We start from the raw sequence: 26,569 nt of genomic DNA, 5'->3' as shown, positions 1-26,569 counted from the left end.
GGAGGAGTGTACATTGCAGAGTTCTCCACGGCCAAGGGGATTCCGCGAATGCACGCTCCAGTTCGGCTCGACTACGGGCGCACGGAGCTCGACGCGGCCCCGACGCGACCCCGACGCATTTTGGACTCTACTGCGTGCATCTGGACCGAACCGCGGAACACGCGCGCTCCGGTGCGAGCGAGACAAACACTTGGTGAAGGATTTCCCCCCTCCGGTGTTCAAAGACGACGAGCGTTTTTATTCCGTGATCAGTTAGCGGAACCAGGTACGTGCCAGGGCGACGTGAGCGTTGGAGAAATCACGCCGCGCGTTATAACGCGGAATCTAGATGGTATGTTCCGCGTGTCGCACTCCATGCGCTGTTCGTGTGCTTTTTTTCCGTGAATCGGGCTGAAGATGATGTCGAGCACGCTGCGTAAAACGAACTAGACACGCCATAGTGGCTCGTTTAGTTTCCATCTTGTTTTGTATTGCTGTGTTGCTTTTTTCTTTTCTTCATCTCCAGCGTTTCTTCAAGTCAAAAAGGGTGGACGAAACCCGCCAATGTTTCTTTTCCCGAGGTCGGTGTGAATGTATTGTTATCTGAAGCAAAAGTCGGACATGCGGTCATAATCTTATCCGATCTGCTGACTTTTTTCCGTGTGTACAGCAAGTCGGACTTGGGAAAAATTACCTTTATCGGAGTTCACCGAATGGTTTGTGTTGAGTGTTACGTGAGACCTGACTTTTCTTCACAGTGGTTATAAATGGCAACCCCGCCGCATTTCTGCTGTCGCTTGTTGAATTTGGACACACTGTGAGGATCTTTAATGCAGGCTTCGCTATCCAGCCTATTTTAGCCTCTACTTTATTTGCAGAACATTTAGCTGAATTTGTGTAAAACCTTTTCATAACTGATTGTCAGCTTGTACTTATAAATGAGTTTGGTAAAGAGCAAAATTTAAAATCCAATGCTAAAGAAGAACTCTTCTAACCAGGAAGGTTAAAAGTCTGTTGTTCTTCCTTTAATTTATGGGAAGGGGGTGCATATCTGGCCATGTCAAATGACAGCTATGGATTTTGGACCGTGCAGCGTTTATTGCTATCATGAGGTTTCCTGTGGCTTCAGTCAATAAGAAGAGACTGCAGAGTCAAAAGGTTACGGGAGTCGCTGCGCAGTTGCCTGAGCCTTAGCCTGCTACTGTTAGTTCAGGTGCTGTGATGCTGCTTTGGTGAAGAGAGAAAGAAAAACAACAGCTAACCAACAAGTTAACGATTTGTTTTGCAAAAATAGAATGGTCATTGAACGGAATTAATAGATGTTTGGCTTGGGCCTAATAGTAACTTGAGGCTTGTTTCAGGGTAGGGTTAAATCAGTGTCAGAGTTGACAACATTTAAACCTGACAAATCCATGTGTAGGCTATGTTAGACCATTGACTGTTTTGTTGTCAGTGTTCCCAAAACTAAGGGTCATGACCCCGCCTGGGTTTCCGGATTGGACTTGTTTAACATTGCTTAACACGCAAAGCGATGCATCTGCGGTCTGCATCGCATGTGTGCCGATGGACAGTTTATGGAGTGGCGTTGCAGGGCGAATGCGTTTTGTGTTTTGACCTTTGTCAGACGAGGTAGACCAGCACGGTAAACACAGTGGGGACTGTGTGCAGATGTGGTGCTTTCCTTGACTTCAGGGCATTGTGCATTTGACTCCACAGTGCTGCTCATACCTCCAAAAGGTGTGTGCGAGCTATCGCTACAGCTGCTCGTCAAGTGGTGGGGAACAGCCAAATGTGCAAGCATGCAATAATTTAGTGTGATTGTTGCTCGCTGAGAACACCACTTGGGTTTGATCTCCGTGTGCAGCGCGATTCGTTTACAGACATGCAGTAAAGACGTTTTCCCTTTTCCTAATGTTCTACAGGGGAGGCTGCTGAAAGTGGGAATTCCAGGCTGCTTGCTTGATGTGTGAGCATTGCTGGCGGGGCTGTTTAAGTGTGAGAATGACTGGCAGGTGGTGTTGACGGTTGCTAGGAAAATGAAGACCACATTGTCTCCTCCTTTGTGCTTGGGAATACTGTGACACCGAGCTGTGAACGACAAATACAGTGCCTCACAATTCTCACCTTAAAATGGTGCCACTGGGCTCGGCGTCTTTCGAGTCCGTTGGGTGCTTTACACCTCGTGAGAAAAAACGAGCAGAAAATAAAACAGAAACTAATGGGTCTTGTATCTGTTTGGGTCTCGGGTACATGCAGTTCACGTTTAGTACTGAGTGGGTAGAGGGTCTCCCACTGTGGCTTTTAAGTTTGGAAAACCTTTGCCCGTAGCGTAAACCTAGGTTTACATGATTGCTTTTAATGTTTATATGTAAAACTCCAGTTTAAACTATGGCAGTCCTGTGCTTGTTCTGTAGGTAACAGGTCGATGTGTATTAGTATGGATGGCATGAGGCACAACCAGTTTCTTGGAATAAAAACAAAAAGGTATGCTGAACCCTTCGCCTCAGAGTAGTGGCTAAACTCATTTATAGCAATGGATTGATTGTTGCTGATTGGTTTACTGTCAATAATTTATAGCTCCCTAAATTTCCTTTCTAGTCCTGGCTGAAGATGCAGGTCAGATAAATTAGGTGGGCCTTTCTATACCATCATCACCCAGTTCAAAAGAACAGCTGTGAAATCTCTGTGCCAGGTGGTGACATCCACCAACGTTCTCGCGCTGCTTTGGTGGCCTTCAAACTGTATAGCTATTTTAGTTTTACTTCATCATTTGGAAATGTAAAACACACAGTTTGCAGCTCACCTACCTCCTGTTTTTTCTAAGTGATATATATATTCATGTTCACATCCTCTATGGACCAGCAAACATCTGTTCTTTATACCTGCTCGCATTAGGTAGCGTCCCTCATACGTAAAGCTCCCTTGTATAATACTTTAGACCTCCAAAATGGAAAGATGCTGATAACGAGAAACATGATCTGTGCTACTTTTGTGGCATATAATTCAATTTAATACAATTACTGTCAGAGTAGATCTATGAGTGCAATATATAGGCGTCTCGTCCAGCCTTGTGAAGTGTCAGGGTAACTGAGCTTGATTAAAACGCCTAGTCTGGTTCGGGAGCACTTTGCCAAGCCCTGGGCTGTTATTTAGCTGTGCCTTATTTTGAGAGAGAGAGAGAGAGAGAGAGAGAGAGAGAGAGAGAGAGAAGGGGAGAGTTCTGACTAAGTGAAATGCCACTCATTCTAGGGAGTCCAGTGGCGAAGGTTAGTGGCTTGTCGGTGCGAGATGAAGGATTGATGCATGAGCCTGTCTGCTGAAGAATTCAAAGTCCAAGGCCGTCGGAGCGCTAGCCTATTACCGGGACTGTCCTTCGTGACTTCTTAGCGGGCCCGTCCTTTTGGGAACCTTCAAAGCCGCAGCAAGGACACGGCGTCTGGTGCGGTAAGCCATGCAGAGGGAGATTTACTCAGTGACCCGGCTTAAACGCAGGTGTCTGACTTCACGCACTACGAGCCCGGTCCTCCCTGGACAGAACAGCCGGAAAGGGCCCAGCGTAGCCTCACCCGGTGCACTCTCCACCTTGCATTGTCACTCTGTGCAATTAACCAAAATGTGAAATTTTCATTATTTGTGAATGAAAAGACTAGAAGGTCGCCCGAGATGGTGACAGTGTATGCCATGTGTAGGGGATTTTACAGGTACGAATTGATCCTTTAATCTGAAGAGAAGGTGGGGTTTTGTGCATGGATTGGCCAGCGCTATAAAAATACTCACTTACTGTTTCCCTCTGCCGACAGGCAGCTTTTAAAATAAAGTACATATTGCAGTTGATATATGGCTGAAATACCCGGCATATAGATATACATTCCATGCGACAGCGATTGTGAAGCATTCAGGGACTTCCCCTTCATTCTCATATCTGCAAACGCTTTCTCTCGCTCTCTTTTTTTTGTACTTTAGAGGAGTTCATGGAGGAAATCGTCCTAGCTTGCAGCTCGCTCGTCCTGAGGGTATGAGCCCTCCTCAAGGGTCTTCACCAGACAGCTATCAGTTCTACGGCTTCCTCCTGCTTATGTCACTGTTCTGATGAGGTTCGGTTGGACTGGGTCAGGCTTCCAGCAGGACTGGCGTTTGGAGCCTTTTGAGGCATGAAAAAGGGGGGGTTAAAGGAGGACGGGGGATGGTGCGGGGGGAGAACGGCGCCGTTGCTGGGCAACAAGGGACAAGTCTCCACCGCCAAAAGAGATGGCAGAAGGAAGATTTCTATCCCTGGGACTTGGACCCACAGGCTGCATGCTTTTGTACCTGAAGAGCCACCAGCCAGTTTATCACAAACAATAGTCTCGTAGGTACAGTCACTGAGCACTTTATATTATGCTTAGGAGTATTTCAGCAGGGCACACATACAGTTCGTCAGCTGCCTTCATCCCCTGCTGATCACTGGGTATTATTAGCATGGCTGACCAAACCCATAATTGCATTATCACTAACGTGATGGTTGTGTGGTTTTGAACACACACACAAGTGATCAGGTACAGCAGTGTTGCTGATGGTTCTTTACACATGTAGGTGTCCTTACTGGGTTGAGAGTACTCTGCCATTCCAAAAGTCCACTCCAGAGCAGGTCTGTGCTCTGCTGACCATGAAAGAAGAGTCAGAATGGCGAACGCACATTTGATGGGCTATAAACTACGAGGTAGGTTTGTCTGATCAGGTGGCCGTTGGCTGTGGTGTCGCCAATGTGTAGCTGACCGTGCTGCCGTCGAGGTGGTTGTGGACAAGCAGAGGCAGAGCAGGACAGTAGGTTGTCCCGCGGGCATGCAGGACCTCCAGAGCTCCGGCCCTGCCACAGCTCCACCTCGGGGTTGGGGAGGCATGTCCTTGGGCGACATGGGAAGATGGACACCCCTGGAGTGTCTGCGAGCGGCGCCACGCTTCCGGAAACGGAGCCGACGAAAGGGAGTAGGGCAGGCGGCAAGGCTGGTCTGACCTTGACCTGCCTGTTGGAGAAGCTTTTAAATAACACTCCAAAACAAGATTCAGTCACATGACGCTGCCTCCCACTTGCCTGAGCGGACTTGGTGGGGTTGTGTAACATTCTCGTCTGAAGATGTAGATTAGTCTTCTCTGGGGGGGGGTAAATGATAACACATCAGTATCAGCTTGGTCCTAAGGTTACGAGCGGTCTAACCTGTACCAAACTCAGTGGAACCCTTTCTCTGTGCTTAATACCAGTAATTGATCTTGCCATTTTTACAAATCGCTTTGTTCAATTCAATATGAGCAGCAACAGAAATTTTGTGGACAAAATTGAACTCCTCCAGAGTTTTTTTTTTGTTTGTTTTTTGTTTTGTTTTTTTTTCTCCCCTCCCCTTATGCACTCAAGTATAAACAAAATCAATTAATTAACCTTGGCATGTGTAACTAGAACAGAGGCCCGTTTGGTGATTACAGCGCCCCATTAGCAGGTATTTGTTTCTCCCAGACGCTGTAATAGCCCTGTGGCTCGGAGGCTGGCCGACCGCTCCAGCAAGCTCGTTTTATGCCACTCCGCAAACATCTCTGACATCTCAACACCGGCTCGTCCTGGAATCAGGCTCCCTGGGCTGGCCCCTCCCCCTCGGGCTGGTCCCTCCCCCCGGGGCGGCCTCGATCCGAGGCAAGGCCGTGTTCTCCCACGTGCTGCCGCTCCACTTGCGTAACTGTGTTTACATGGCTGAGTCACCGAGGCCTCCTTCTAAGCCAGCCGCACTTTCACTTGGGCTAGACCTTCAAGCTTTCAGCGAGACAGGGCCTGACCTACATGCACTTAAATAGGTTTAATAAGGTCAGTGGGCTGTTTGATTCGACAGCATATTAAAGCCCTTTTAGAAGGTGTTTATTGGGCAGACGGTAGGAATGCACAGGTTCCAGAAGGGCTAGCCTGCTTCAATAAGCCGATTTCATATAGGTGCGCTTTCAAACCTGAATTTTGTTGTTCAATCATTTTCCGGATCAAAGCTTTTAGTGTATGTGCATATTAAATTATTTTCTTTTAATGCTTTGGCTTTTTTTTTTTTTTTAATCCTTTTGTCTAGTCATGTGTCACACTTGCCTGTGGGATATAGATTGTCAGACAAAGGTTTTTGTTTTTGTTTGTTTGTTTGTTTGTTTTTGTTTGAGGGGGTGCCCCTCCCCCCTTTATTTGCATGACAGAGCTGTTTAGAAATTAACACACAGCCGTGCTCCACGCTAAACTGTACGGCAACACCAGACAAGTGAGTCCACACTTTTACCTGATACATGTCTCCCATGGCCACTGACTCCTGGTTCCTATGAGTGTGCACTATGCGTGCCGGCCAAAGACGCTTCTAGCGTCACAGACGTTGTGACCAGGATCGATGCGTCTGACCGACCGCCTGCTTTCGTTGCTTGGAAACGGGTTCTTGCGTCCCGAGGTTCGCGCGCGCACGCACCGCCACCCACCCCGGCCGCTCCACGGACGAAGCGAGCCCGTGGGCGGGGAGACGGTGGTCGATTTCTTTCCGGGAAGCTCTGGGGATTTGGAAGGCAGCTCCTGTGCAAAGCTGGAGTTAATGAGCACGGCTCGCCGTCAGCGCGGCGGTGCACTGGAGTCGACGCAGCTTAAGCCCGAGCCCAGCCAGGGGTTTGAGCCATGGCTGCTTCCGTGCGCGGCTGATGCAGCCTTTCCCGGGTCTGTACAGGGGACACAGAGGGAGCTTCAGCAGGCAGGCCGCCCACGTTTGGCTCTGGGAGCTGTTTAATTAATTATAAAGCCTGATAAGGGCTTCATCCATCTGAGAGGAGCGCTCTCTCGCAGGGTTAATGAAGGTAGAATCTTTGGCTTTTTCTTTTACCCCGTTCTCTCTCTCTCTGTCTTCCCTTCTCTCCCACTCCCTTGTACTGCTGCTCTTCAGCTCTTATGTTGTCTCCTCTCCTCCTCTTCTCCTCTCTCTAGCCCCCCCCCCCCCCCCAGGTGCCTGATCAGACTCTGCGGTGCTCTTCACATGGTCCCTTGCAAAAAGAAAAAAGAAACGAGTGAGTGAGAGCGGGAAAAGTGGGTCACGGCGACCTATTTTTCTCACAGTTCACGGAGGCAGAGGGTGGCAGGCATTGCCATCAGTCAGATGGGAAGTCGATCTCGATAGGGAGGCGGGGCTCAATTGGGAGGAGGGGCCTGATCTGGAGGCAGGGTCTTGGCTCTAGATGCAGCCTCACAGAAGTGGGTCAGTGGCAAATGCTACTGCGTGTTAGTGTCTTTCTATATCACAGAGGAAGGTGCAAAGTATCCATAGATTATAAATCCCCTACTGCACGTGGAGGTCTCCCCTTCCTCCATGACCCCCCCCAACACACACACACAGACACACACACGCACATGCAGGTCCTACAGAAATTCTCCCTGAAAGAAGATAAAATAGCCCCACAACCTAGACGTGGCCACCTTCTTCAGGTAGAGCACTCCAGGAGGGGTAGTTTTGTACAGGAGGGCAACAGAACAGATTCCTGCAGATGGGTGCTTTTATGGTGGTGTGTGAACTGCTCCTAGAGCATCACCAAATGGGCCCTGCGTCTTCACATATCATCAGGCTGAATTATGCTCTTGAATTTCAGTGTTGTGGTTTAAGTTGCGCTGTCAGGTTAGAAATGGCGTAGACTGTGGCATGCAATGTTGGCATTGTAAAATGTCTTCTGCATGTTGTTTGTTAAGTAAGACTTGAGTAGCGCATTACTCCACCACTGTTACTGTGTAACTATTCCGATAATTACAGTGTATTACACTAACCCTGGATTAATGCAATGATACTTTTCCATTATATAAGTAAACACGAGTTACACATATTTAGTCTGTATGTTACATTTGTGATTTAATGGTATTGTTACAGTAATACAAAACATTGGTGTTTTAATGTGCTTCCAAGAATGTATTCATTTTTAACGAAATATTAATATAATGACTTGGATGAAGATCACATTTTCTGAGCTATTCAAAGAGAAATTCAGATAAAGGCATTCGCATTCACTTTTTCTTTCACCTATGTTTTCCTAAGACTCAGTTTTCCCATATATGGCTGCCAAAATTCCTTGTGCATTGACTGTGTTTTGTGCTGTGAGTCAAGTGGTGTTGGGCACCACCTACAGACCCCAGGCTGAGGTGAAATGAAGGCACACTTACCGAGCTTTCCCAAGCGAAGGTCAACCAGTCTTCGGAGCTCGAGAGGCCGGTACGCGACATTTTTCCTGGGCTGGGAGATCCCGGCTCGGCCCCGTTTCACCGTTCACGCGGCAGGCCTCAGCAGCCGCCACTGCTGCTTGCGTCCTGACTAATGGGATCCAAATCGTAACGGTCCCGCAACCTGCGCGGGACGCTTGCTATATTTACTGCCGCTCACGAGCACCTCAGGAGGAATGAGACATAATGCACGAGCCCGGAGTGAGCGAGGTTACATGCCGAGGATTTAGCGTCTCGTATTTCTTCTTTTAATGGCCCTTGTCCCAACAGATTTGTGTTTGGGTTGCTATTATCCACCCGACGCTCCTCCACGCGAAAGCCCCTCGCGTTAATCGAGGCGCCAGGTGTGCTTGCCCGGCCTGCGTCTGAGCGGGTGGTTGCACGTCGGTGGAGTAGCGTGGGTGGGAGTGGGATGCCGAATGGGATCCGGAATGGGATGAGGCTGGAGGTAAGGGGCGGATGCACCTGGTTCCGCGCCCTTCTGCGGGAGACGGAACAGATGGTTTCCAGCGGGCCCTGCCTCTCTGCCCACGCTCGCGTTTCAGAGGACGCTCCACACATTTGCTCAGCGCTCAGAACCTTGGCGGCGGATCCAGTCTAGGTGCTTTTGCCGATGTGAAACACCTCAGGGACCTGGCTTGTAATGCAGTTGCACGCATTTAGCAGGCCGAGGAGCACCCATGAGGGGGCGCTGTTAGCCCTCAACTAGCTTTCGTGTGTATTGTTGAAAGGAAGGATATTGGTGGTGTTTCAGGTCAATAACATTGTGTGTCCTTGTTTTTATTCCTGTGCAGAAGTATGAGGTGAGGTATCAATGTTCAATACTCTTTGTCTGCATCTTAAGTCGCTGAGTTTCCATCCTGCCAGTGGCACCGGCGCCATCCGGAATTGCACACCCCCTCCTCTCCGCTTCCCAATCCCGAATTAGTGGGTGATTTTTGCGTTGGAGGTTAAAAATACACCGGTCGGACATTTTGAAATTGCGCCAGTATCTCAGAGTTCAGTGGTCGGGGTTAGAGATCCAGAGTTGCGATAATGCTCTCCCCGCTGGGGGCCTGATAAGAGCAGCCGTGCAGATTGAAGGGAAAGAAAGAGGGAGGGAGAGAGAGAAAAAGGGAGGGAGGGAGGGAGACTGAGGGAGACATTGGAGGAGATCTGAGATGTCTATCAGGCAGCGTGAACGTTTTTGTCTTGCAGATCCAGTTCAAGGACGCCTGCAGGCGAGGCAGCCCACGCCGTGCCAGTCGTGCTGCTCAAGGTCGCCCTGTGACATTCAGGAACAACAGGAAGCGGGGGGAGGGGATGGGTGTGGGGGCAGTGTAAAATCCATCACCCCCCCCCCCTCCCCCCACTGCACCCACACACACCCCATGCATGCGGAAAACCGGCTTTAACCCCCTCAGTGGCTCGGCGCTCTGGGTCCTGATTCTGCCGGGTTCCGTGCAGCGCGGTGAGCTTTGTTTCTCAGGCTGTGATCGAGAGCTGCTTCCACCCTCCGGGTCTGGCTAAGCTGGAAGGAGGCGTGCGCGCGTGTGTGTGCATGCGTGCCTGTGTGGGTTAACTTGGGTGTGGGTAAAGGACCAGAAAGAGCTCTTAAAGTTATTTAAAGAGACAGCCGTCCAAATTCGTCCACCATAGGGGCCCGTTCGCCAGCTGAGCTTTCTCGCCTGTCCAAACAGTCTCTCTGCTCCCTTTTTCTAACTCTTAAATCCAGCTTTGTTTAATGACTACCACTTACTCCCCTTACCCTTCACAGCTCAGCAAAGATTTTCTTCAACAGTAGTATCTTGCCCCACATTGACAGTTCTAGTACTTTTTAGCGATTCTATATCTCTTATCAGATTATGAGCAAAGTGTGCAGACAAAAGCTTAAATCCATCCCAACAGGCAGCAGTACAAACCCAGAGTACAGCTGTCAGCCGTGAAGCCAGGATGACCTACTTAAGCATGAAGTTTAGGCCGGACAGTTTGGGAGAGCGCACCGTGAGCTTCTGTCACCTTCGAGCCGTCGGACCAGGACAGCCCTTGGTTACGTCGGAGTTGTCTTAGAAAGTAGGCCTGAAGGCTCTGGGTGTTCAACCCTCGTCTCCTTCTCGAGACCCCCGTTTGCAGTCTTCCTCATTCTCCCGCCACTTGATTAAAAGACTAAGTGTTCGATGAGCACCGTCGCCAGGCTGGACCCGTCGGCCCGTAAATCTTCCACGGGCTGCCATCCCACTCGTTTGCCTTTCGGCTTTCCTCGATCAGTTTTCTCGTTACTCAAAAGGGAAGCGTTCCTGAGATGACGAATGATCCGGTTCAACCAAAGTTGTCATCGGTTGATGTCTGCCGGACACTCTAGAGAGCCGGCGCCTCTCCTGGAAAGTTCCTTGAAACGCGTCGTCCCGCCAACACGCGCGACGAGCGCGGCAAAGTTGCGTCGCGATTAGCATCGGCTTCTGCGTGCGCCTCACGTGGGCTGCAGGTTCTAATGTCCACCGCTATCTCCCATCCGGGGAACGGGGTAGAGTAGCAAGTCTGCGGCCTTGCGTAGATCCGATTAAACTTGCGTGGCTACCCTGTCCTTTGTGGGCGCCGCATAGCAGTTAGCCACCCCCGCGGAGGAGGGAGGTGTAGAAAGTGAGAAACCAAGAGGGAGGGGAGTGCGCGGCATAAATATTCCCTCGTCCTTGGGGAGCCGAACGTTCTCCGTACTGGCCTTTTGTCAGATGAGCGTGTTATTCTCCCCTGCTCATGGCTCGAGGGGGCGTGCGAATGGGAGAAGGGGACAGGGGGCAGAGCCCTGGCCGGGTCGAGGGTGGGGAGCCCTGGCCCCCGCCCCCCCCTCCCGCCGGGGCAGGGCAGGTGAGCGCGTCGCTGTAATTGGCACCTGGCGACGCGCGCAGGCGTCCGGATGGGAGGACCTGCGTCCCGCGCTTTTTGCGCGACAGCTGCCTAATTGGGCATTCTGCCCTCGCAGCGCAGCCGCTGACGAATAGCGGCGGATTACAGATGAGGGCACAGCGACCGGCACGACCTTCCCTGCGAGCTGCGGAGGGGAGGGGCCCCGAGGGGGAGGCCGCGGCCGTGGGGGAGGGGGTGCTCGGCTCCGCGGGGTCACCGGAGGATGAGGTCGTGAGAAGGTGGGGGCTCTGCCAGGTGGCAGCTGACAGTGTCACATGACGATGGGCTGATGTCAGTATGTCAAGGGCGGAGCTGTCAGCAACTCCCCCCCTCCCTTTTCTCTATGTCTGTCTCTCTCTCTCTCTCTCTCTCTCTCTCTCTCTCTCTCTCTCTCTCTCTCTCTCTCTCTTTCATTTGTTCTGGGGGCTTGTTCCAGTTTTACGACTGCTGGCTGTCTTCACAACTCGGCCTGGAGATAGAACAGAGGATGGCAGTTTCCTGAGTGTGGTGATTTTGAGTTCCTGCCTTCCTCTCTCTCTCTCTCTCTCTCTCTCTCTCTCTCTCTCTCTCTCTCGCTCCCTCTCTTCCCCTCTATCTCTATCTTTCTCTCTTTGTCTGACAGCCATCCCCCTTTTCATCTGTCTCCTCCCCCCAGCTGTGTGTGATGCTGCCAAGGCTAGGTTGTGTCCTCTTGTTAGGAGCGATTAATGGCTCTCGTTACGTACGTAATGAAATATTCCTGCTGATGCAAGAGGTGTTGTTGACTTGCCTCTCATCTCCACCCGCTGCTGGTCTCATTATTGCTGAGTGGGGAAGACCCAGCCGATACACAAGCACACGAATACACAAGTCTTCTCAGCGGTATCAATACAGACCCTGACCCAGGTTCACGTTTGAAACGGGAGTGCACTTTTCACACAATACATTTGTCCCCTTTATGTCACAGAAGAAATATTCGATATTCATATCAAAGTAGGATATTCCTATCAGATTCTAAATACTTCCTGGGAATATTGTGGAGTCGGCCTGTCCAGTGCACCACGCTGCTGCGTGTGACATACAGAGCCGTCCAGGAAAGTGGAAACCTTTCCTGGCCGAGGAGCGCGCGCTGAATGCCTAATGAACGTCGTTTTAATGTATGGTGCCGCCGGCACGGGACCGGCTCCATGTCACTGATGGAGAGTCTATGAGCGAGTTTCCCCATTAATGTCTATCACAGGAGCCAGCTCAAAACACACACACACTCTCTCTCTCTCTCTCTCTCTCTCTCTCTCTCTCTCTCTCTGACAAATGCAATTTGCCACAGCCTGACTGTATTGATGAGTTGCACAGATGTAGGGACTGTGTGTGCGTGTGTGTGTGCGCACGTTTTGGGGGTGGCTGGCTACTGATGCTCTTGGACACATTTCCATCCGTCAAGATAAAATGGCACGAGTTGTAAAATTTGATGAATTAGTTTACTCTGGTGACTCACCTCCACCATCCCCTTGAGCAAGTGTGCGCGCATACGCATGTGTATGCGCGTGTGCGTATGACCACGTGTGAGTGTGTATGATCACATGTAAGCTTTCGCTCGCGCGCACTCCTGTGTGTATCTCTGTAGGTGCTTCTGTTTATAGAGTGAGACAGGGAGGAGTCTGAGTTACTGTGGATTTAACAGTTTAGCAGTGACCTTGCTCAGCTTGTCACTTCCCAACGTCTGAGCCACACGGCGAGTCCTCTAATCCCACTGCCTGCCTGCTAGCCTTGATTAGTGGCAGCACTTATCTGGGCACGAGACGGCACGCCCTCCTTTTCCAGGGGCTGCGGGTCTGGGCCACTGCCCGTACCGAGACGCGGCAGAGCACGCCAGCGGAAGCAGGGTGAGGAGGGTGTGGGGAAGATAGATAAGGGGTGGTGCGTGGGTGGGAATGTGTGTGTGTGTGTGTGTGTGTGTGTGTGTGTTGCACAGGGACAGGGTGGTGGCAGTTATTAGTATTCCGCGGGAGCCTACATGTCAGAAGAGGAAATTGATTAACACACTTTTACCTGTATCTGCGTCAGGCAGCTCTAACTGTGGTACAGCCGGTAAAGGAGCGCACTCGCGATAGATGTGAGCGCAGGGTGTGCACACCTTGGCACATCTCGGACCCGTGACGCCACAGCTCCCGCTGGTGGAGGTGAGTTTGCAGGACTAACGGGTGTATTACGGACCTCGGTGGGGAGGAGGATGAGGAAGAGGGAGCAAGTATCATGCTCGAACCCAGGGGTGTGCTGGGTTGTCATTTGAACTGATATTTGAAATGGTAGTTGGCAGAATGAGTTTCAGAAGTGTGTGTGTGTGTGTATGTGTGTGTGTGTAAGGGAGTGAGGGGGGGCACAGTCTCAGATGATGTCCAAAGGAGCCTGAGCTCTGTTGAGTGGAACTGGAGCGTGGGAAAGCTACAGTAATCACGTTTCGGTGGCCAAGCACTTTGATTGGCTCCTGTTCAGTGCCGTGTTTGCCCGCAGGACGGAGGCTACCTGAGGCTGCCTTTGGAAGGTTACACACAACCATTTAATAGGTTAAGTGCACTTAATTGATTAAAGACATAAATTATGCTCATACACCATAGTATGCTCATGATAGTAAGAGATGACTGCCAACATTTTTCTGTTACTAATGCATTCTGGGTCTGTCATTTGAACTTTGCGCAGGGTCAGGTCTATCTGGCCTGTCCCCTATTAATCTACTCAAGATGTGTTTTCAGCTTAGCTCCAACACATACAAAATGCTATAAATCAAACTTTGACTAACATCACTGGCATTTAAAAAAACAAAAACAAAAAAAAACCGCAGTGCAGTCAGGCCTACCCAGCCCCAGTGATCAGCCTTGACTTTCCGGAGTTCCTTCGACTAAAACTTTGGAAGCGATTTGTCATCTGGAACACGTCTGTCCCTTAAGAACGCAGCAGAACGCGAGACTGATGTGAGCAAGTCACATAGTTGCTGTTCATCTCTCCATGCCACAACACGCTGCTGTTTGGAGGGACTTCGCACCGCAGAAGTCACTTGGACTTGCTGACCGCACGCCAGTATCCCTGGTGTGGTCATGCTGCTTCGTTCATGGCAAGAAGCCACGTAGAGAGAACAGAGGAGCGTATAGGGAGGGAGGTAGAGAGAGAATAGAGGAGCGTATAGGGAGGGAGGTAGAGAGAATAGAGCGTATAAGGAGGGAGGTAGAGAGAACAGGAGCGTATAGGGAGGGAGGTAGAGAGAACAGGAGTGTATAGGGAGGGAGGTAGAGAGAGAATAGAGGAGCGTATAGGGAAGGAGGTAGAGAGAATAGAGGAGCGTATAGGGAGGGAGGTAGAGAGAATAGAGGAGCGTATAGGGAGGGAGGTAGAGAGAATAGAGGAGCGTATAAGGAGGGAGGTAGAGAGAATAGAGGAGCGTATAAGGAGGGAGGTAGAGAGAACAGGAGTGTATAGGGAGGGAGGTAGAGAGAATAGAGGAGCGTATAGGGAGGGAGGTAGAGAGAATAGAGGAGCGTATAGGGAGGGAGGTAGAGAGAATAGAGGAGCGTATAGGGAGGGAGGTAGAGAGAATAGAGGAGCGTATAGGGAGGGAGGTAGAGAGAATAGAGGAGCGTATAGGGAGGGAGGTAGAGAGAATAGAGGAGCGTATAGGGAGGGAGGTAGAGAGAATAGAGGAGCGTATAGGGAGGGAGGTAGAGAGAATAGAGGAGCGTATAGGGAGGGAGGTAGAGAGAATAGAGGAGCGTATAGGGAGGGAGGTAGAGAGAATAGAGGAGCGTATAGGGAGGGAGGTAGAGAGAATAGAGGAGCGTATAGGGAGGGAGGTAGAGAGAATAGAGGAGCGTATAGGGAGGGAGGTAGAGAGAATAGAGGAGCGTATAGGGAGGGAGGTAGAGAGAATAGAGGAGCGTATAGGGAGGGAGGTAGAGAGAATAGAGGAGCGTATAGGGAGGGAGGTAGAGAGAATAGAGGAGCGTATAGGGAGGGAGGTAGAGAGAATAGAGGAGCGTATAGGGAGGGAGGTAGAGAGAATAGAGGAGCGTATAGGGAGGGAGGTAGAGAGAATAGAGGAGCGTATAGGGAGGGAGGTAGAGAGAATAGAGGAGCGTATAGGGAGGGAGGTAGAGAGAATAGAGGAGCGTATAGGGAGGGAGGTAGAGAGAATAGAGGAGCGTATAGGGAGGGAGGTAGAGAGAATAGAGGAGCGTATAGGGAGGGAGGTAGAGAGAATAGAGGAGCGTATAGGGAGGGAGGTAGAGAGAATAGAGGAGCGTATAGGGAGGGAGGTAGAGAGAATAGAGGAGCGTATAGGGAGGGAGGTAGAGAGAATAGAGGAGCGTATAGGGAGGGAGGTAGAGAGAATAGAGGAGCGTATAGGGAGGGAGGTAGAGAGAATAGAGGAGCGTATAGGGAGGGAGGTAGAGAGAATAGAGGAGCGTATAGGGAGGGAGGTAGAGAGAATAGAGGAGCGTATAGGGAGGGAGGTAGAGAGAATAGAGGAGCGTATAGGGAGGGAGGTAGAGAGAATAGAGGAGCGTATAGGGAGGGAGGTAGAGAGAATAGAGGAGCGTATAGGGAGGGAGGTAGAGAGAATAGAGGAGCGTATAGGGAGGGAGGTAGAGAGAATAGAGGAGCGTATAGGGAGGGAGGTAGAGAGAATAGAGGAGCGTATAGGGAGGGAGGTAGAGAGAATAGAGGAGCGTATAGGGAGGGAGGTAGAGAGAATAGAGGAGCGTATAGGGAGGGAGGTAGAGAGAATAGAGGAGCGTATAGGGAGGGAGGTAGAGAGAATAGAGGAGCGTATAGGGAGGGAGGTAGAGAGAATAGAGGAGCGTATAGGGAGGGAGGTAGAGAGAATAGAGGAGCGTATAGGGAGGGAGGTAGAGAGAATAGAGGAGCGTATAGGGAGGGAGGTAGAGAGAATAGAGGAGCGTATAGGGAGGGAGGTAGAGAGAATAGAGGAGCGTATAGGGAGGGAGGTAGAGAGAATAGAGGAGCGTATAGGGAGGGAGGTAGAGAGAATAGAGGAGCGTATAGGGAGGGAGGTAGAGAGAATAGAGGAGCGTATAGGGAGGGAGGTAGAGAGAATAGAGGAGCGTATAGGGAGGGAGGTAGAGAGAATAGAGGAGCGTATAGGGAGGGAGGTAGAGAGAATAGAGGAGCGTATAGGGAGGGAGGTAGAGAGAATAGAGGAGCGTATAGGGAGGGAGGTAGAGAGAATAGAGGAGCGTATAGGGAGGGAGGTAGAGAGAATAGAGGAGCGTATAGGGAGGGAGGTAGAGAGAAAATAGAGGAGCGTATAGGGAGGGAGGTAGAGAGAACAGGAGCGTATAGGGAGGGAGGTAGAGAGAAAATAGAGGAGCGTATAAGGAGGGAGGTAGAGAGAGAGAACAGAGGAGCGGATGGGGAGGGAGGTAGAGAGAACAGGAGCGTATAGGGAGGGAGGTAGAGAGAACAGGAGCGTATAGGGAGGGAGGTAGAGAGAACAGAGGAGCGTATAGGGAGGGAGGTAGAGAGAGAACAGAGGAGCGTATAGGGAGGGAGGTAGAGAGAACAGGAGCGTATAGGGAGGGAGGTAGAGAGAGAGAACAGAGGAGCGGATAGGGAGGGAGGTAGAGAGAACAGGAGCGTATAGGGAGGGAGGTAGAGAGAACAGGAGCGTATAGGGAGGGAGGTAGAGAGAACAGGAGCGTATAGGGAGGGAGGTAGAGAGAACAGGAGCGTATAGAGATCCCAGCGCTGTAGTTGCTGTAAATGTGGGTTACACCGACGTGATCTTGGGTTGGGATTCGGAGCAGTAATTGGCCGTAATGAACAGTGTGCTTCAGAGGGCTCAGAAAATCAGGTGTGTGTGTGTGTGTGTGTGTGTGTGTGTGTGTGTGTGTGTGTGTGTGTGTGTGTGTGTGTGTGTGTGTGTGTGTGTGTGTGTGTGTGTGTGTGTGTGTGTGTGTGTGTACGCAAGTCACTCAGTCATGCTTTCTTTGGAATTAGGTCACAGCAGCCTGGATCTTTTTTTTTGTGTGTTTTTGGCACGTTGTTTTGATGTTGGTTTGTTTCGATTGACTGCGTGCTTTGAAATTTAAAGTGGGGTCACTGTTCCTGGCCGCACGACTTCGTGCATGTGTCTGCGAGTGCAGTAGTGGAACCGGTATCAGTCTCTCCTATAAAGCTCAGGTTCCCTGTTGGGGATTCTTACGCTTGCATTTGGCCAGGTAGCGAGCCCTTTGTTTTATTTAATCTTCCGGAGCCACGTTGAATTCACAAACGCTGTACAGAACCTCCGAGTGAGGCACCTTTTTGTGGGGTAGCAGCCACTGCTTCCAATAACATAATCTAAAAGTGTCACGCCTCGGGTTCCTCCTTTAGACTCCTTTAACCTTGACTCACCTTTTAATGTAGCGCACGCAGCTGCCGGCCCCTGCGCCCGATATTAGCGGTATGGGCGACCGGGGCTGCGTTGCCACTCTTTATTAGCGCCGAGAGGCTCTCGCAGACACCAGCTGTTGCATCAAGACGAAAGTCGCTGCAAAGTGCGTGACGTGGACTTTCCACCTCGGGCCCCTGTGCCTTTCTTCTTCAATTAATCACACATTTGAAATGGCTTAAATGGATTACAGTCCCCGACAATGGATGTAATGAATTAGCTCTCTTTCTTGGGGTGTGGCTCATAAATCCCGTATGCCGCGCGTGGGAACGACGGCAGATTGGCTTTTGGATATCCAGTCCCTGACGTTTGCATCAGGTCCAGCCTTTGCGGTCCATTTTCTCCCCACCTCCTGGCTGGAAATTGCCTCTCAGCCACTGATAATGTTGTGACCTTCCTGTTCCCGGTGTCTCGGGCGGGCGAGGAGAGGTACCCGCCATGATAAAGCGCTCGCGCCTGTCTGCTTGCGCCTGTCTGCTGCTGCTTTTTCGCCACTGGCGAGCAAAATCACTTAAAATGCTGTTGGGTGTTATTGGTTGACATTGTCAGAGATAATGGATAATTACTTGGAGGCCAGTAAGTCAGAAGTAGATGGGAAAAGGGAGAGAGCGAGAGAGAGCGAGATATTGAGATTGGAGGAGCTATTGTCTTTTATGTTCAGCAAAGTGGCACATGAGGCACTAGGGCAGAGGACGGATTTGCAGATGTGAAAGGTCCTTTTCAGTGTATATACCACATGGTCATGTATTACTCGCACCTCCCATTGAGTTCCACTGTGTCTTAATGGGCTTCCATACATCACCTTACATGTGCCCATTTGCCCCCCACCAATCCCAATAGCTCACATGATCAATTATACATATATAGGGAGTTCTGTAATCTGGCCCGATCTGCCTTTAATTCATTTTGGCTGAGACCTCCATTTCTTCTGTTTGTATCTCTTTTAATCTGTTTGGTCCACTCCCTTGTCTGCTTTGCTCCGTTTGGTTTCTGTCTACCTCGTCTTGTAAACACATGGATTCACTGGACACACACACACTCCTGCTTTTATTGGCCTGAAGCGTTACTGCGTACAGCACCTTGTTATAATTTAGAGTTAAGACAGTGGCAAGGAAACCGGCTTAATCCAGCTGTTAGGATTGTAGGAGATGGATGGTAAGAGATGTCAGGTGGCCCTGTTCTCACTGAGGTTTCTTTTGACGCGGTCGAATTTGGGTTACTCGCTGAGGATAACAGAAAATGAGTGCCCTCGCTGAAAAAATTCATTAATTCATTTTTCTCTGCTCTGTCATTGTTGTTATTGTTTTTGTTGTTGTTGTTTTGCAGCCTTGGACTTGTTGGGCTAACCTTTCCAATCCAGTGAAATTTGCATGATATTTAAATGTGCGCAGGTGTGACAGCCGAGGCTTACAAAGGGGCGACCAGCGCGGCTAACCTGGTGCGTGTGATCAGGCTAACCTGTTAGTCGGGCCAGCTCGTATTCCTTTAGCTCTGGTTTGCTCGTTTTTCTGATCAAAACTGCAGCGGTGCCCGCGGGTCATAATTGAGCCGCTTTCTTGCGAGCACGCTCCCGGACCCGTTATGCCGCTCCCAAAGGCCACGACAGCTTGAAGGATAAGACAGTCTCTGGCAACTGAATGACACCAGGGAGAAGGTGGGGCACTCTGTATTAATTAACCTTTGTGGCAGTAGCCCTGGCAGCACAGGGCGAGAGCTACTTAGGAGCCTGCGCTGACAGGGTTCGCGCCCAGGGCTGGCAAGCGAGCGCCGCAAGGACAGTGTCGTGCTATCTGACAGAGCCTGATCTCTGACGCCGTAGCCCCACCGAGCCTCGGTCTGACAGGTGCGCCGGTACCCTCTCTTCTAACCCCACCCTCTTTTACACCTGCCAGCCTTGGCAAGCCGCTGCCAAGTGGGGAGTGGTTCGATGACAGCTAGCTTCAATCCGAAGGGGCTTCAGCGCCTCCAGATCCAGCTAGTGCCAGACCACACCATGTTGGCACTAAACTGGCATTTCGGTAATGTGTTGGCAGGAAGATACGTTGAGACTTAAGCACCTGACGCTTTTAATCTCCAAAAGCCTGCTTAAATTCCACTTCAGTAGCATCTCCCTCTTTTTCTGGAAGTATTAAAACCCTCAGCTGTAACCCACCTTAGTCCTGCAAGACTTGACACGCAGGGGCGTCGAGCCTCTTTTTAGGCAGGCCTTTCTCATTGAGCTGACAAGCGCGCGTGCGGACGAGGGGAGTAGCTGTATCTCGTGGCCTCCGGCTGCCTGTGGCTTCAGGTGCACACGCCTCTGCGTGACGGCAGCTTTGGGGGGAAGCGACTGCCGAGGTGGCAGGGAGCTGACCCCGCTGCTGTTTATCTGCCGGCTGTACCGTCAAGCACGAGATAGGAGGCTGTGCAGAGGAGGGGTCACGCCACAGGGCTGCATGCGGCTCCGTCGTCACGGTGCTGTCAGAGACACAAGCACAGCCACTGAAGCACACCGCGCGACGGGGCCGTTTCTCCACAGAGACGGAGCTCTCTGACTAAGCAGGTTGGCCGACCGAAACAAAGTTCACGTTCTCCACGTGCATTTTTGTTCACGGTGATATGAAGCCAAAGAAGTCAAACACCACCTCTTTGCCGTCTTTATGGAATAATTCTACTATTCCGAAAATTCCCAGACTTTTCTGGCACCATATATGTGACACTTGCCCTTCAGCCCCCCCCCCCCCCCCCCCCCCGCCAAGCCGATCCAGGTCCAGCCAACGTACCCAAATCCCAAACCATTTTCCAAGTACAAAAAGGGGCCACGGTGTGTCGAGCGCAGAGGGGGGGGTGCCGAGCTGCCCAGGCCGTGCCTAGAGCGCCCGTGTCTGGATAATCCTCGGGAAGCATCAACTGCGAGCGTGAAGAGAGACACGGTGCTGGAAAGAGCCCTTCACGCGTGAGAGCGAGCAGAGACATGTTCCTCAAGAGGCTCCCCGCTGAGTGTCTCAGCGCAATACTCCGACGCAGAGAGGAGGGCTTTTGCCGAGAGACAGTGACACCCATATGTAGTTAACGTGTAGCCCCCTGGTGTTTTTTTTTCCCCTTTTCAGTCATTTCTGCATTGTGCTCTTCAGGCCACAGTTCCACATGGTGGATAGTCTGTTGGGAGCAGGTCTTGCTGGCAGATCGTTACAGTCTACTATGTGAATTCTTCTGAAATGCAATTCTGTGAAGTAGACAAACGTGAACAGAGATTAAATATGAGTAGGCTGCAGTAAACTTTGAAAAAATAGGCAAGTTTACATATCATTTGTACCACTATTTTTAAGGGGTTTTTTTATGTTTGGGTGGGGGGTTTTTTTAGAAGGAAAGTCAAAACCTTGTAGTGTATTAAACTTGGCCAGAGTGTGTGGCGTGTAACAGAACTCTCAGAAAAAGAAAAAGAGTTTCTTGGAGTTCAGCCAGGTGCTGTCATCTAGAGCTCCGTGACTCATGCTGTGTTTTTTTTCCCCCACATCGTAGGTCCCCGTGTGGTCCGGCCTGAACTCAGGAGAGTGGAAAGACGACACGGAGCCGCACACGTCCCGGGAATCCGGTGGCATGGGAGGCTGGTGCCGGGCAGTGGAGAGGTCCTGCTGACTCCTCCGGAGCTCCGGAACAAAAGGAATGCCAGCCGGGAGATGGCATTTCTAATGCCCCCTGCTGCCGTGCGTAAAATTTTTTGAGCGAAAATAGAGGAAGTACCCAGTACCCCGTCCCTCTGCGCACAGGCGTTTTCTGCGCCATTCGTCCATGGCCCAGCAGTCAGTAAGACATTTTCAGTAGTTGTCAACAATCACACAAGGGGAGCCTGCTATTGAACATGACTCATGGGGAGGAGCCATGCCCTGAGACACAACAGGATTCAGCTGTTTTAACTTATCTGGAAGGTTTACTAATGCATCCGGTTGCATCTGGGCCTGGTGCCACAGCGACAGGTAGGTTATCAGGCGCTGGCAACAGTCATGGGGAGCCAGGAGGCCAGGGGACCGGTGACGTGCGGCTGCCCGAGCACGGCAGCAGTCCTGGAGCAGCCTCCCAGCACCTTAAGAAGGCACGGCTGCTTCGCTCGGGAGCCTGGGGCGAGGCGGACGAGCGGAAGACGGCCGCCCCCGTGGTGGAGGCGAACGGGCAGGGTGGGGAGCACGGCGCGGCGGCGGGGGAGAGTACCCTGCTGGCCTCCCTACTGCAGTCCTTCAGCTCACGCTTGCAGACCGTGGCCATGTCGCAGGTCACTCAGGGCCACGAACAGCTCGGCGTGGAGCATGCGGAGGTGGGCCCCGCCGGCCAGCGCCCCTTCCCTGGGTACTGCACGGCGTCCAGCCGACTCAGAGGGCTCATGCGGAGGATCAAGCAGCAAGGCCACGACACGGCGCCTTACGGCCGGCGTGACGACACCGGCCGAGACCACCGGCCCGACTCGCCCCCTCCCTCCAGGGGCTCGCCGCCAGACGCCGTGTCTTGTGCCGAGCGGCTAAAGGCGGTGGCAAGTCTCGTGAAGAGCAGGTCCAGCCCTGCGGCCTCCCCTAAGCCCAGTGCCACCTGCAGTCAGCTCGCCCTGCTGCTCTCCAGCGAAGCTCACCTGCAGGAGTACTCCCGAGAGCAGGCCTTAAAAGCACAACTGTCGGGCCGACTCGCCAGCGAGCGGTTGGCGGCCATGGCCACCCAGCAGTCTAAAGAACACCGACCCCCCAGCGTGGGAGAGACGAGGATCGCTCCAGACGTGCTCAGCTCCTTCAACGCCCTCAATGGAACACTTCCCTCCCCGACGATGACTTGCAGCAAGAGGAGCCCGTCCTTGACCCCAGGCCAGGGTGCACCGGCCGGTTCCTCCCGGCCTGTTCCACACCCCGCGAAGGAGAAACGCCCGTTTGACCGGCACGGCGGTCGGCCCCCACAGACCTGCAGCAGCCTACTCCTGCTCCTGCTCGACAACCACAACTCCCAGAAGCACCTCACCAAGAACGGGCACCTGGACGACGACTACGCCGCGCCGCGCAGCCGGGCTTCGTCCCACCAGTCCGACAGCGAGTGCTCCAACCTGGAGAACAGCTTGACCAAAGACAGCAGTGATGTGGAGAGCTGCTACTCCAGCTGCTCCCCTATTGACCTCTCCCTCAGGAGCAGGGGTTTCAGCCAAAAGCCGGAGGAGCCCTCCTCCTCTACCTCCTCGTCTTTGGACAAGCTAACGGAGACGCTTATAAACAAGTGGAAGCCGGAGACTCCCGGGCCAAAGGTCCCTGAGGCGATGGAGCTGGAAACGAGCCCGGACGAAAAATCGCATCACAAGGTCACTCTCATGCAGTTACTGTTGGACCACAAAAATAACGAGAAGGTAAACAAAGTTGGGGATAATCCAGATTTGCAGCATGACGCCGGCCTCGGCGCCATGGCTGGAGGCCCATCTAAACAGCTCAGCACGTTGGCGGAGAGCAGGACCCAGCATCCCCTCGAGCAGCTGTCCACGACGACCCTCGCTGCAGACACAAGCAGCACTCCTTCCCCGTTCTCTTATTCATCCCCCTTTGGTCAGTCCAGTCCACTGGACCTTTGTAAGTCTAAGCATTACCCCAGGGAGAAAATGGTGGAATCCACCTTCAGCGCCAGTAAGCTGTTACAGAATCTGGCTCAGTGTGGTTTACAGAATCCATCTCCCTCGCCTCCTCTGCAAGCCAGCAGGCCGCCGAGTAAAAGGCAAAGCCCAGAACTCGAGCCGGACAGGCCTCAGACTCTTCTGGACAGGCTAGTTGCTCCAGTCAGGAACAAAACTCCTTTATTTGAACCACCCCCTGCCTCTTTCGCACCATTGGGGCGAGAGCGCTCGCCTCCGGCGTCGGCACAAATCGAGAACCTCCTGGAGAGGCGCACCATACTGCAGCTGTTGTTGGGCACTGCCTCCCACAAGGAAAAATCCACAGGGAGGAGTAGCGCCGAAGCAGCCGCCGGAGCCTTGGAGAAGCCTTCGGGGGCCCCTGTCATCTGCGACAGCTCGAACGGACCTTCACCGAACGTTAGGATCAAAACCGAGCCCGCCGAGGAGAGCTTTCTCTCCGACAGCTCCGACGACGGAGGACACCGCCGGAGATGGGGACGCGAGAGACATGGTGCCCTTGCAGAGGCGCGTGGCGGCGATAAAGCCGAGGGGTGCCCCGCGGATGCTGCCGCCAAATACGGCCTCCTGAGCCAGCTGTTGAAACAGCAGAGCTCTACCTGTCACTCGAGCCCTGGAGAGCTGCCTGTGAGCACGGTGAAAGAGGAGACGCCTGATTTTCAGGGACCGCTTCCTAAAAAGAGAAGGCTCTGCTTGGAGCTGGCTGAGCACCTCAGCAGCGAACTGTGCCAGAGACCACTGGATACTGTGAATGAGCGTCTGGCGTCTGGAGCCCAGGAGGAACATGGCAGCGTGAGGCTACTGAGTCCGAAAGAAGAGGACTCTCTTATAAAGTGTCCTGCTAGGAAAGCTCCCCCGAGAGAGAGCCAAAGCTTCAATGTTTTGAAGCAGCTCCTTCTGTCAGACAACTGTCTGAAGGAGCTGTCTCAATCCCGGGAGGCAGCCAACTCTTTTCTCCCACAAGGGAACCGCAAAGCCAATGGGAACTTCGGCCCGTTCAGTTGCAATCCTGAACCGATGAACCTGCCGTGGCTCCCCCAGACTCTCAACTCAGGGCCCGGTAATCTTCAGACACTCTCGTTCCCGCCAGGAAACAGCACCCTGGGATCACCCTGGCCTGAAGGCGCCCCTAAACCCAGCCCCACAAATGTGAAAAGAGAGACCGAAAGCTCACCGAAGTGGGTACCCGGTGGGGAGGGGAAACGCGAATCCTGCCTGCACTCTCGACCCCTCACGAGGTCTAATCCTATATTGTACTACATGCTACAGAGGGGTAGTGCCGGCCTCAGAAAGGGGATGCAGGATCTCGGGCAGAGGACGCACTGCGGGGTTACAGTCAAAGAAGAACCATGTACTGATGTAAGGTACCACGAGCGCAGACTGAGCACCGTGCGGAGCTCGCCGACCCACGGCGGGAGACACAGCCACGGTGGTGAGCATCTCAATGGCTCGTTAAAAAAACTGTAAATCTGAACTGCCAAAGAGTGACGTTTGAGAAATGAGTGAGAGTTGCTTTATTGGTATGATTTATTTTGTTGTTGTTGTTGTTGTTGTTTTTGTTGTTGTTGTTGTTTGCTTTAGATTTATTTTATTTTTAATTTTTTTAATAAAAAGTCAACTATGTGATTTTTGACCATGCAAGTTTATCCAAAGCATTTGAGATCCGAAACAGATGTTAGCTTGTTTTATTTTCTCCCGTTTTTGTCTGGCGTAGTGTTTTTCACACTCATGCCTTGTAGTGAGATTAATCACGCTGGTGCCAAATTGGGAGTATTGCATGATTTAGCATTAGCGCTGTCCGTTTACCAACTTCCCTTTCATTTATTTGAATGCATTTATCTTTAATGTGTGTTTTATACAGGTCTTGGTTTTGGTTTTTTTGGCCTGCATGCTACAAAAATATCACAGTTTTCCTTCTTCTATATAAAAAAACATTTATGAAGTACATACTGTTGTTTATTATTGATGACTCCAAAAAGGTTACTGCTAGATTTATTTTGTATTTATTTGTCCATTTTATCTAAATCTGGAATCTTCACTGTTTTGAGGCTAACTAAATTATCCGGTAATAAGCACAATGCTACAGAAGCATTTTTGGCATTAGAACATAATGTCATTAAGAGACCAGCAACAGGTGATAGGTTATGCAGTTTAATCAGGCACCTTTTATTCCTGAGCTAACTGAGATAAATAAATGATTGTGCCACAAAAATCTCTCTTGGCATCTATGGGGAATGATGCAAAGGTTTTATATGTGATAATATTGCTGGTGAAGTTGTAAGCTATGTCAAATTTACAGTGCTTTAATATTTTTTCATCAGGAATGATTCTCTAGATGTTGTTTGGTGTTTATGGCATGGATACAGAAATTCAAGTGTAATATTTTTAGCTGTTAAAGTATCTTTTTACAGTTTTGTATCATTCATTGTTTTGTACTTTATATACATGTATGTAACATTTCACAAACTTACGATGTCAAATATGACACTTTTGGAAAGTTGATATAGCCCCAGCCCCAAAGATGTGAGTAGATGTTTATGAATTACTGGAATGATTTCTGTTCACACACACACGCACGCACGCACGCAAGCACACACGGGTACATTATGGTCAATTATAGAAGGATAGTATCACGTGAACCTAACAGTCAACTGTGAAGGTCGACTTTAGCGATTATTTAAAGGATAACTTGCAACCTGCATTTTTCTTTTTCTGTACTAAGGCCTAGCGTACGCTCAGTCTTAAGCCTTTCCTTTGTGTGATGGATACATGTTAACGTTTGTGTAAATAGTGCTTTCATGATGAAAGATTACTATTTTGTATTGTTTAAACAAAAAATAGTTTTTATTGTCCTGGATTGTACATATCATATCTGTGTAATAATGTAATATAAATCCAGAAGAAAACCTACTGCTTTTTCTTTTCTTTTCGCATGTGTCTGTGTGTTGTGCGCTAATGATAACCTCTCTTACAGCCTGTCTAATCTCGCCACTCCTCGCCACTGCGTGCAGCTGCATGGAAAGGCTGTGTGCCTACTGGAATTGGGGAAATGTCTTAAAATAAATGTCCGGTGTTGGTGGGTTTGATTTTAAATCGCGGATAAACACCACTAGTCCACAAGCGCGGCCATAGCGCGAGTGTCCAAAACGTGGTGAGACAAATGTCCAGCTGGTTTGAGTTTTCTTTGTGATCTCCCGTTCTGTTACTGGTTTAAACAGTGCTCAGAGTTCAGTTTAGAGTCGCATGACTCGCGCCATACAACAAAAAAAAAAATTAAAAGGGGGGCGGAAAAAAAACATTTGTAGCGAAAATCTGTTTCATATATATCTTTGTGACAACCATGTTTTACATTTTTATGATTTATTTTCTGGTGTTTATTTGCACTGATATAAATAAAATACTGAAATGTTCAAAATTGTAA

At 50.9% G+C, this 26,569-nt stretch overlaps 1 protein-coding gene across 2 annotated transcripts; it reads left to right on the top strand.

Moving 5' to 3' along the window:
* On the top strand, positions 1–26,569 carry nrip1b (nuclear receptor interacting protein 1b). 2 transcript variants are annotated; one of them, XM_027021393.3, is made up of 2 exons: positions 1–265; positions 21,021–26,569. In XM_027021393.3, the coding sequence occupies exon 2, from the start codon at positions 21,361–21,363 to the stop codon at positions 24,613–24,615; it is 3,255 nt and encodes a 1,084-aa protein (XP_026877194.2). In that variant the 5' UTR covers positions 1–265; positions 21,021–21,360; the 3' UTR covers positions 24,616–26,569. The 2 variants fall into 2 exon arrangements, with proteins under 2 accessions (XP_026877194.2, XP_026877195.2); XM_027021394.3 differs by lacking the exon at positions 1–265 and adding an exon at positions 313–331.

The sequence above is a fragment of the Electrophorus electricus genome, chromosome 19 (assembly GCF_041902795.1).
Source record: "Electrophorus electricus isolate QZ-2024a chromosome 19, ASM4190279v1, whole genome shotgun sequence".
In the NCBI taxonomy this organism is placed as follows: Eukaryota; Metazoa; Chordata; class Actinopteri; order Gymnotiformes; family Gymnotidae; genus Electrophorus; species Electrophorus electricus.
This window is presented reverse-complemented; position numbering and strand designations above follow the sequence as displayed.